The sequence below is a fragment of the Scheffersomyces stipitis genome, chromosome 3, assembly GCF_000209165.1.
Source record: "Scheffersomyces stipitis CBS 6054 chromosome 3, complete sequence".
NCBI classification, from domain to species: domain Eukaryota; kingdom Fungi; phylum Ascomycota; class Pichiomycetes; order Serinales; family Debaryomycetaceae; genus Scheffersomyces; species Scheffersomyces stipitis.
In genome coordinates this window covers 1,154,525-1,166,412 of record NC_009043.1, presented here as the reverse complement: position 1 = coordinate 1,166,412, position 11,888 = coordinate 1,154,525, and the positions used below count along the sequence as shown (strand labels likewise).

The 11,888-nt window shown below is 42.1% G+C and overlaps 3 protein-coding genes across 3 annotated transcripts; all 3 read right to left on the bottom strand. All coding sequences in view use genetic code 12, as the record gives it.

The window, feature by feature from the left end:
• Positions 1–952: 952 nt before the first annotated feature.
• Positions 953–1,828, bottom strand: ATP17 (ATP synthase f chain, mitochondrial precursor; the record flags this gene model as incomplete). Its single annotated transcript, XM_001383471.1, has 2 exons — positions 953–1,192; positions 1,766–1,828. 2 exons carry the CDS (start codon positions 1,826–1,828, stop codon positions 953–955), a joined length of 303 nt encoding a protein of 100 aa, XP_001383508.1.
• A 1,569-nt stretch (positions 1,829–3,397) lies between these two features.
• On the bottom strand, positions 3,398–8,926 carry PICST_30874 (predicted protein; the record flags this gene model as incomplete). The annotated part of the gene is made up of 1 exon (XM_001383470.1): positions 3,398–8,926. The coding sequence occupies one exon, from the start codon at positions 8,924–8,926 to the stop codon at positions 3,398–3,400; it is 5,529 nt and encodes a 1,842-aa protein (XP_001383507.2).
• A 1,137-nt stretch (positions 8,927–10,063) lies between these two features.
• On the bottom strand, positions 10,064–11,635 carry ALK2 (n-alkane inducible cytochrome P- 450; the record flags this gene model as incomplete). The annotated part of the gene is made up of 1 exon (XM_001383469.1): positions 10,064–11,635. One exon carries the CDS (start codon positions 11,633–11,635, stop codon positions 10,064–10,066), a length of 1,572 nt encoding a protein of 523 aa, XP_001383506.2.
• Positions 11,636–11,888: the final 253 nt, after the last annotated feature.

Here is an 11,888-nt window from a genome sequence, read left to right as displayed (position 1 = left end):
TGTGAGATCTGAAATTGCGAGAGCTTGAGATACGGCTACCAGAGCTCATCTTATCATAGTGTATAATCTACATCTACATTGTATAGACTTACTGTAAATATCACGGAAGATCTAGCAGCTCGTAGAATGGGACAGTTCACAGAAGTCGTAAGTCGAATTAAAATTGACGGTTGGTCCTAATGGATCTCCCACAGCCTTCATCTCATCTCCTGCCACTCTCTGTCGCACTACCACTCCCGCGCTATCGCTAATTTCTTCCTTCTGGGCCCTGGCGATCGTGGATTAGCGAGAGGGAATCAGCAAGTTCGTCAAGCTTTTCTAGCACTATATTTTGGTTAACGAACTGGTGATGCCGCCATAGCCGTAGTGGCCATCCTCTTCGCCGTGTTGCTCCGCTATTCTGTTTCACGGTGATCCTTTTCTTTTTATAAATGCTCACTGTCGAGAATCTCGCTATTTTCTTCTTCTCCACCTCTGCCCGCACGAGAATGTAAGGGGGATGGGTTAAATCTCTGGCCAACTCTATACAACCCGGTAAAATCGTACGAACAGTACGACTACAAACTGGGACTGCAACTTCTGCCTATATTAGGCAATTCCCAACACTTTTGGCTCTCCTTCTTCACGTAATTCTCCCCTATTGTTTCTCAGTAATCACTCTTCTCGCTAAGCTCGCCTAATCCTACACAACTTCTTTCCACCCTCTACATTCTTCTGTGCTATTCTTATCAAGCTCGACAGCGAGTTTTCACGGAATTCTTGTTAGCAGACTCTATATCTACATATCTCATGGCTTCATCTGCTCACCCTACGATATATGTAACCAGCTCCATTCTGTGACTTTCTCTATCTCTTCCTTTTCCTCCTATCCCTTCCTTCAAGCTCTACATCTACTCAAATCAATTTTGTATTCGTTACTCTAATATAAATAACTAGTGCCTATGCAATCCACCTAGTGCTTGTGGTGCTTCAAGTGGGACTGGTATTCCCAGGTGTAACCCAAAATAACTACGGCAAGAACCAAGTGTATCAATGGCTTACCGGAAGCATTGTCTCCGTCAAAGAAGGCAGCTCTGTATCTGGCAATTGGGTTGGTTGGCTTGGTTGCAGCTGGAGCTGGTCCAGTTGGCAACTTCTTGTAGAAGGAGACAACCTCAGCCATTCTCTTGGCGTTGGGGTTCGAGCCAAGGTTCTGCTAATGTTAGTATATGATGATGATAGGCCTGGAGAAAATGAAAAAATGTATACAAGAGACGTCTGGTGAGATTATCATGACATATTCATATTCAATATGACAAGAAACCATATTATAATAATATGTTATGGTAATGGATATACGACATGTTTTTGTTGCAACATATGTTACGATTATACGGCTGGATGTGATGTTGAATGTTCATTTGATACAATTGAAGTTGACATCTTTGAAATCATGAAGGTAAAAACGATAGGACCTTTGTAGTTTGTCGACTTTCAGTTGGATTCATCAGGCTTTCCGCACGTTAGCCATCAGTTTCTTTCTCGTTATACTGAGATTCATGAATCATCTCTATAATCTCTTCCCTTTCTCTCAATTCTCATAAATCAAAAGATTCTCTCTCGTAAAATTCAATCTTCCGCTATGATGATATCCTGGAATCCATTGATTAGAAGCCCATGTTGGCTGACAATCCAACTTTTGTGGAGTTGATCTCTCTTGTTCTACTCTTGCTCGTCTGTTCATTTTTCATTCTCGCATTTGAAGTTGCTTCTTCTCTCTACATACCTTGGCAGAAGCAATCTTTGGTGGGATTAAGGTGGACAATTGTCTTCTGATGACGAACGACATGTTGAACGATGCTTTGGTCAATAAAGTATAAAAGCTTCAAGAAGTATTTGTTAGGCAAATATGTTGATAGATTTTCAATGAATCCAGAGACCAATTTTCGTTCGGGCTTTTGGTCGCACACGACCTCCATAGTTAACGCGGCCCCAGTACTCTCTCGGTAAAGGTTAGCCAGTAGTTGTGATTGGTTGGCTAAATGGTCAGGTGATCAGTCAGGTGCTAATGTCATGTGACCGTATTCAATAGTCTATATGGTCAAAACTTTACGATTCAATATCTAGATACTATTCACCCAAAGAGAAGGTGAATAATATCCTGAGAATCTTCTTAGATTGTTTTTCTTTCTGTGTTTATTTAGAAATCCTGAGGAAATTTGAAACTCAGAGAAAATTCGAAATCCATGGACTTCTCTACGAACGTAACAATTCTTCTACTATAGTACATGTAATATTCGATATATACCGTTCAACTAGTCTAAGCTTCGCTTATATATAATACTAGAATAGGTTAGTATGTTGACGTTAGAAGTCAAAAATGTGGCATTTACGATTGAAAATCGATACCTCTCATAAATGGTATTTCTCAAAATATGAGAACAGTGACAACTATGGAAAACCTGAATGAATCCATGAACTTGAAGAATTTGGAAGTGGGACTGTCTTCATTTCCACACTGAACTTGAAATATTTTCAATCTCTTTTCTGCCCGAACTCCGTTCCTTTCTTTCTTTTCTGGAGGTCTTCGAACTTCACCAGAGTTTTCCTATAATCATTTTCTTTCACTCTGAAGGTTTCTTCCTCTAGTTGACTCTTTCAAGCTACAACTGTCTGGTTAAATCCTTCTATATATCCATTTCCAGCAGTATCTACGACTTTATATTGTCGTGTCGGATCTCAATCTTTTGATCTTCGTGTGTGTTCGGATTTCTTCTATATCTTAATCTCATTTATACCAAGTCCTCTCTGTATTTCAACAACCACGATTCAGTCCTCATATTGTTCCTTCACTTTTTAATACATACCATTGTTTCCTCTAATGAAAACATCTCCGTAGTTTCTGATCTCACGTCCACCGACAAGCTCCTTGCCGTCGTCCAACACAATGTTCATGTATCCATCGATGCTTTGCAAGTTGCCTGAATATTCAACTCCATTGTGCAACTTCACAACCACAGAGCTGCCGATCACGTTGCTCAAGAAGTTGGAGGGGTCTGTGTTCGAAGTAGCGATTTCTTCGGCCATTTTTTGTACTGCTACTGTTAGATAATGAAGCTTCCAGTATTAAAGAACAAATAGTATTCTTACTTCTGTGCTAAATTTTGTTCGCCATACTTGAACTTTTCCGCACTGCAGGTGGACCAGATAAAGTAGCATGAAGTCTTCTACCATACACTGGAGTCTAATATTTAGGATTACTCTCCACTACTTGGATTTTGGTATTCTATAGAGTTTTCTATTCGCCATTCTGTACTGTTTAATGTAATTAAATTTTATTTGACATTTTAGGTCAAAACATATATACACATTTCTGCATCTATAATATGTCTATTTTACTTGCCTGTACTTTTATCAGCTAAACATATCTGTTCTTTTCTTCGTACGAGATCAACGAGTCCAACAAGGTAAACAACCTCACCAACTCCTTCAACCCATGTAGTGAAAACTGGTCCTCTTTGTACAACAGAGGTTCAACCTTCTTAGTCTCCAATATGATGTCTCTCTTCATTATGCCTACAACTAGTCTGTTCACGCCAGCCATCAAATCTCTGGCTTGAATGATGCTAGGCTTATAGCTGGGGCCCATTGACAAAAGGACGGTAGCTATCAATTGGAATATCGGAATCAAGAACTCAAAGTAAGAGATGCTGTTCTCGTTTCTGATGTTCCTAATATCGGCCAAATCATTCAACGACAACGGTGTGTCCAAGAGTAAGTTGACCCTGACGTTCTTAAGGTCTTGGAATTCGTCAAACAGCAAGTCCAATCCCAAGTCTGGGTCGATCTTCAACAAGTTGGATTGTTTGAGAATGGAAAAGATTTCGCCCTGTATTAACTGCAATGCACCAGCTTTTGATTGGGCAACTCTGATAAGAAGATAGAGTGTGGAACGGAATGCAGTCAACTCGTACAACAACGAATCTAAACTTACACCAGATCCACTCTTTGAGCAAATCAGCAACATCTCATCGGTCCTGGTAACTGAACGAAGCAACAACAACAACGAGTTGTTCTTCACCAACAAGTCTAGAATGAAATTGTTCTTTGACAACGACGCCAAGTGGAATAACGACTCCAATAACAAAATCGAAGTGATTCGGGAAGACCCTTCAGAATATATTGCGTCGTTGGAAATGAGATCGACAAACTTCTTGTCCACAGATTTGATAATAACAGACAACTCTCTAACGAGCTCTTCGCTGCTGATCACCTTGATCAAAAACTTATTGGCCAAGACATACAAATCAGATCTCAAGTTTGGAGTTGAATTAGAATTCAAGATACCAGCTATGCATGTCTTGAACAAGGGGATCAATCTCTGGATTCCCAATGCAAAATCCTCGTTGTTCTTCTCGGCCAATATTTCTTGGTCATACAAGTCAAACAACAACACACTCAACGAGATAAGCTCTTCAGAGAACAAGATGTCTGACTCTAAGTAGTCGTTAATCTTTGGCAAAATTACCTGTAGAACCTCAAGGATGAAGTTTTTGGATCCAACCGTATCATCAGTGATCAATATCTCAACCAATTGACACCACGAATGCAATGTCTTCAATTGAATTTCTCTCAAGTCGTTGGAAACTAAATACTTCGTGACAAACTCGCTTATTTTGTTTCCTTCCACCATTATTTCTTGCGCAAATGAAATCTTCTGTTCTCTAGTCGTGAACGTTGACGATTGGCATACTAGCTTGTACACCTTGTTCAACACTGACAAATCAACTGTGTGGGTTTGCTCGTCGTGTACATGTTCAATCAATAAGGGCAAGTTGTACTTTCTGTTGAATCCTTCGCCGTTGTGAATTTCAAAGTTGTTGAAATTATAGTTCAAGACATCCAAGAAAGATAAGAATTTTGGAGTACCATTCAAAAATTCCTTGTTGTTCAAGAGCAATTGCGTATAGAACTCCTTCTTGGTGATGGAAACGATATGATGAAATTCAAGCGACAAGTACTGCAAAATCAAGTTTCTTTGGTTGATGAATGAAAAGAAAGCCTGGGTACTCAAGGCGCTATTCACAAACTCATTATAGTTTTCCTCTTGAAGATCACCATCAAATGTGTTTCCACACCAGATAGTGTGCATATCAAGACGGGGTTGATAGTTGATTAACTTTTCAAACAAACTGTCTGATTCTCTTAAATGATTCAAAGTAATAATAGAGGAAATCGAATCTCTACTAAGCTTGATCAAAATTTCCAAAATCAAAGACGAGAGCTTGGCCGGACCAATGTCGATGATATTGTTGTTTCCGTTGTTGTAGTCAATTTCCGAAATCAAATCTAAACTCAAGTTCAAGCAGCTCAACAAACATTTCAAGAGTGTATTTGTATTATCGGAATCGTGGAAAAATAGCTTTCCACCTCTGATATCATAACCCAAGAGGAAATGTGCCACTGTAGGCTCCTTTCCAGTGGCTTGATTCAAGTTCCCTAGCAAGAAATGGAGAATCTTATACTTCAACTCCAAGTTGGTTTCGTAACTCTCAAAGTGATCAATGAACGCATACTTGATCTTGAGCGATTCATCGATACTTTCAAAAGTTGTCAATAATCTGTTCGTGTTCAAAACTGGGTCATTGGACAGGAACAGATTCTTGGCAATAAAGTAGTGAGACAAGCGAATCCTATCCAAGATGCTCAAAGCTGACTCTGCAAGAACTGGATTGGACGAACCAACATAAAGTCCAAAATGGGCTACAGTCTTCAAGTTGAATAAAAATATCTCGTAGAAATCAGACGTTCCGTGTGTACCTACAGCTTTGGGGAAATAAAAGTTGTCGGACACTGATCTCGGAGTGCTAAGTGCTAAGCTCATGCTGGTACCAAACCCATTGGGAGCGCTAGTATTAGATATAGGAACAATATCCTTGTTCTTCAACATTGGAAGCAATCTATTGATAAAGGTGTCCTGCAATTCCAAAACCTTGTCAATAGTAGACAAAGTGTTTTGAATCAAAATTGACAAGTCATCGCTTGAACTAGCAGCATCTACACCGATATTGATGATACTGAATAATGCTTTCCATGCCTTCTCGTCAAACAAGAAGTTCATCACGGCCATCGAATGATGCAGCTTTACAAACAACTGGTACGTCATATGAATGTTTGGCACCAAAGAGTCAAAGATGTCATCAATGTTGGTGATATTTTTGATGACATTAGGAGCAAGGTCGTTCAAAAACTTCCAATCGACTTCTCCCAAAGATGAATAGATGATCTCCATGATGACGCCTTGCAACTTATGTCTGTCTTCATTCAGATCCAAGTCGTCGGTCTTTGCCAATACCTCCAACAAGAGGTATTCGATGTACGGCCAAATGCCTATTAAGTTGTTGCTTCTATAGCCATAACCCAAATCTACAGGGTACAAGAGCGAGTACGGCGTGAAAGCTTGGTTCTCGTTGCTAAGCGGCTTCAATAGACATGCCAACAATCTGGTGAAATTAGAGACCTGGGAAAGGTGGCTCAAGCTAATTTGGAAAGCCTGATTGATTCTCAAGTTGCGCTTGCTGGAATACTTGGGTTTGGACGGCGGCTGTCTAAGTGACGTGCTATCTAATTGAGACGGAGTTGGGCCATTGCTGTTTGTCTGGTCTAATAAGCCGTGGTATATCCAGCGGTCAACAATTCGCCACACCTTGTAGTTTGTAGCTAGATTGTCACCGTTATGAACGAAGTCAGCCAAGAAGCTCAACATCAAGTTCGACAAAACGACTCTGTTGTCTTCATTGACCAAAACGCTTGGCAAATCGATCAACTTGGGTGCATTGGCTCCAATAGGCTGAATATCAACTGATACCAACTTGGAGCCCGTGATCAAATTGTCAAATCTCAAAAACCCCGTGATGATGGGCGAGAATCTGGAGAAGGCAATATTTTTGATTTCGTTGGAACGCTCATTCGACGACGAAAGATTTCTTACGATGGACGAGATCAACTGAACAAATCCTGAAATGAAGACAACAGCATCCTCGGCCAATTCTATGACAATCTTATTGTTGCTTTGGTCGTCTCCATCCTGCTTGCTGGAGCTGCTCGAAAAGAGAAACTCTTGTCTCTTCTGCTGTTGCTTGATCTGGTCAAATAAGTCCTGCTCGAAGTTTTCTATGAGAGCGTCAATGTAATAGTTCAAAGAGTCGACGATGGAGTCTATGGAAATCTTGGAGTAGTCATTCTTCTTCAAGGAAGTATTGTTCTTGACCAAGATCTCCCAGATACGGGCAGAAGCTTCGTCACCGCTAGACGCCAACGAACCGAGCAACAAGCTGAAGGTAGCCGTGATGAGCGGAGACGTATTGTTGCTCAACCCCCACGCGAGGAAGCCTACGATGTCGTTCGTTATTTCGTCTGATGACCAGAAGTCCGAACAGAGCTCTGGCCGCGAGTTGTATGTGTAGGCGAAGGCCAAGTAGAAACGTTCTAAGTCTGACCGTGAGGCTATCTCGTCGAGATCAAGCTCGTCAGACCTCGATTTATCGTTCTTGGATGGCGCATCTCCGTTGGCTTCTGTCTTGCTTCTAGTTACTACGGCGTCGATGTCCGAGTCGTTCTCGATCTGCTTTCTATTGATGTATGACAACACAAAGTCCTCTTCTGTGTCACGCAACAGTGTCAATATCAACGCAGAATTGTTGATGAAGCACGTGAAGAACTGGTGGAAAAGCGGCGCCAACAAGTTCTCGCTGAAGGCCGGTGTCACCTTGTAGACAGTAGTATCGAAAAGTATGGAGACGTTGTCCAATCCTGGCTTGGTGTGCGATGCGTGGATTACCTCCTGAGCTGACGGATACACAAACTTCACCGGGCTAAGACGAGGACACGACTTCTGGAGAAGTGACCGAAAGTCGTAGAGGTTGCTCCATTCAAAAAGTTGTGTGGTATGCGGATGTGCCGTGTCTGCTGTGTACGACAAAAGTCTCTCCATGGCCCCGTAGTTGATGAGCCATTCCAAGTAGCGAAGTATGTCGTCCTTGTAGTCGTATTTTTTAGTACGTTCGTCCAGCTGCTTGCACCAGGGGACGAACCTGGATAAGAAGAAGAAATACACTACGATATCCACACCTTTGAGTTTCGACTTGGACACGTCCACTACATCGTTATCTGCCACGGTCCGGTAGTCGGTCGCGAGTGTAGACGTGATGTGTCTGTGAAGCTTGTCCGCTTCGGCATCGGAGCCCAAAGTCTGCGTTACAAGACTGAATATGGCAGGCAAAAAGTGGAGCACAAATACGTCCTCGTCTGAGACTTTTTTATTGAGCAAATCAGCTATTTCTGCAAAATGCGCCTGGTCGGCGTATTTACGAGGTTCTGCTTCTATCAAGCTGTACAACAACTGGCCCAAGAGTTCGTGGTGCTCAAACAACTGTGCTCTGGCGTGGCCTATCGCCTTGATAAATTCAAGGCTATTTATATCGCTAGTGACTCGCTGTTTGTCGATGAGATCGTTAAGGATGCTGAGAAGCGTATAGATCCTCGAAAATGACCCGAGGATATTACGGAAGAAGAGCTCGTACTCAGCTTCCCCCGTTACAACTGACAGCACCTGGCCCAGCCCGACGAGAAAGATCAAGATGTTTAAAATGTACAGCAGTCGCTGGTAGAACGCGATCCTGGCGGAGTCGGCGAGATTGGTACCCTTCTGGAAGCTCAAGTTGTTGGCGTGGAAAAGCAACTCGGCCGTGATGACTTCGTCCAAGTCAAACTCCGACGCAAGCAAGACTGCAATCTCCGCGAACAGCTTGTTGATGCGATACTCATCGCCATCAGAAAAGGTCACTGGCTTCAGCTGGTCGACCAACCGAGCCCTGGATCCGTCGCTTTTGCCTGGAGCCATAAGCACATTGAGTAGATCCAGTCTGATGGAGGTGACCAGGTCCATGTAAGTCAGGTCGTCGCAGCGAATCGCATTGTAGCATGTCGCTAGTGGCAACTGTGTCCACGTAAGCGACGTCATTGGCTGGCTATGGTGGAATTGTGTGATGTGGAAGAGATTTCTAGGAGAATTGAAGAGCTGTAACGTTAAACTGGAGCGTTTTGAAGAAGAGCCTAAAAATTTGTTTACCTGGAAAAGTGTGCATGTAGCAGATTTAAATAGTGTAAATCTACGTGAAGATTTGTTAAGACAGTGCGGATTAGAAGAAGACTTTGTGAGGGCCAGAGAGTCTGGCTAGTCGGTAAAAAGCTAAGAGAAATGGATGAGAACATCCCAGAGACATGGTCAAGAGATGGGGGTTACAGGCATATTTATAAGTTTAAGAGAGATAGTGAAGGGGCGACATAAGTTGGCTCACCAGTGGACAGGGTTAGATCATGGTATGTCTAGGTTAGGATTCAAGACTCCCAGCTAGCTTTCAGTGCTTATTGCGTGTAAAGTGTAAAGATCTGGAAAGTGAAATGAGAAAGAGCACTACTGCATTATTGAGTCATCTGCTTGTGATAACTTTGAGCAAGGATTACATCGACATTTCATAGAATATTCATGGTTGAGATATTGTATGTTTTTGAAAGCTCATGAAGCCTGAAATATTCATAGAGAATGGGTTATTTGGTAATGTATTCATGGTAAAGATGTAGTTTTTATATTCGTAGTCAAGAAGCGTAGATAATTCACAATTATTCGAAGCAGAGACTTCAATTTCGACATTCGAGCCAGTATGCCAGTGACTAGAGTCCACTAATGGTGTAAAAATAGATAACCGGATTCAATGCTAATGAAGTTGGTTGGCTTGGGACTAGGAGCACTGGATACTTTATTCAATTTGTATAATAATCACATTCGGAATTGTCAGGTAGAAACAATATTAACCATCTACAAAGGCACAAGTGCTATCTGAAGTCATCACCAGCACTAGTATATGTTAAGATATATACCACGTACTCTTTCAAAGGTGAAGAGAACAGCGTTCGGAACACTATACTGTGAAAATACTACTTCGGTCCACTTTATCAAGTCTCTAAAATCGCATTCATATCCAATCCAGCGGACAATTAAACTATATAATGTATGTATTCCTGACTAGTATAAGCCAATGTGTAACCCGTTCAAAAGGTTCATGGTCAATTGGGAGTTCTTAAATGGTGGGTAAACTTCCTCCGGTTCATAGTTTTCAATGTTAGGGAAAAGTTGAATCAATCTGGCGACAACGTACGAAGCCTCAGTCAAGGCGAACTGTTGACCCAAACAGATTCTTGGACCACCATTGAATGGCAAGTAAGCCCAGCCGAGCTTCCTAGCAGAAGGCTCGAACCATCTTTCAGGTCTGAACACATGTCTGTCCTTGCCGTAGTATGCTTCGCTTCTGTGAGTGGCATAGACACTGTAGAAGACAGACTGGCCCTTTCTGACAAGAATAGGCTCACTACCATCCTTACCACCACCTCTTGGCAAGGTGGTGTCCTTAGTAGCAACTCTGAAGTTAACAGGGACAGATGGGTACAATCTCAAGGTTTCGTTAAGGAATGCCTTCAAGTATTCACATCTCTTCAACGATTCGAAAGTAATCTCGTCAACTTTGGAGTTCTCACCCAGGCCGAAATTCTCATAGATTTCGTCCTTCAACTTGCTCCATATATCTGGTCTTCTGGCTAATTCGAAGAAAGCAAATGACAACAAACCGGCGGTGGTGTCACGGCCAGCCAACAAGACGTTCAACAACTGCGATCTTAACACGTATGGATCTCTAGTCTGTTTCACCAATTCGTACAAGAAGATGTAACCGTCCTTGGACTTTTTGTCCAATTCGTCTTGAGGAGTGTCCAATGCGACCTGAACGTAGTAATCGACAAATCTGTGAACATCTTTGATAGAATCACGCATTTCTTTGGGGTTGATAAGGAAATAGAACTTCTGGGCAACGGCTCTGTTAGCCAACCAGTTTTGGGCAATGGTGAACGAAGCGGCGAAGGTACTCTTCCCTGCGAAGTCCGTAGCTTCATCGGCCATACCAACAGATTCGTCTCTCAATGATTCAACAGATTGACCAAACAAGAATTCAGTGGCAGAGTCGACAGTCAATCTGTGGAACAATTCTTGGATGTCAAACAGTTTGCCCTTGGCGTTACGAACATGCTTGGCCAAGGCTTGTATGTGAGGTTCCAAAGATTGCACATGGGCAACTTGCTCCTTAGCGAACTGTGGTCTCAACATGGCTCTGGAATGCTTCCAGCCTTCACCGTCCAACGTGAAAATACCTTTACCCAACAATGGGGCAAGCTGTTCGAATCTAGAGCCTAATACGAACTCGTTGAATTGAGTGGCCAATAATGCCTTTATGTTTTCGGGGTCTCTGGTAAGCACAATTGGAATCAAGAACAATCTCATGGAAAAGGTTGGGATCTTGGGGTCGATGCGGGATTCAAATCTTTCTGCACCAAAGTCTACAACAGTTCCTTCGTTCTTTTTCTTCAACATTTCAAATCCAGCACGAATACCAAAAGCATGGTCATCTGTCTGGTTGGTGCAAGGCTTTGCTCCAAGCTTTCTGTACAAATACTGAACATACAAGAGGTCAAAGACCTTGTGCAACACTAGAAGTGCTGGAATGATGATGTACCAGTTGGTGGTGACGAATTCAATAAAATTTGCCATTGTTTAACGCTTGAATAGATAGAAGATTCTCTAGGTGTACAAAGAATTCCAGGTCTAAAATGAAGAGGGTGGACAAAATAAGCTGAAGCAATTAAGAACGACTTCCTTACTATGCCAAATCTCAAAGCTGCGAAAAAGTCGGATATGCCCCTCTATATACCTTATTACTGAAAAAGCACAAAAGCAAATGAATTTTTGAGCATGAAAATTCGCAGATCAAACCATGGGAGTGGAGAAATCGTACATGCTCAAT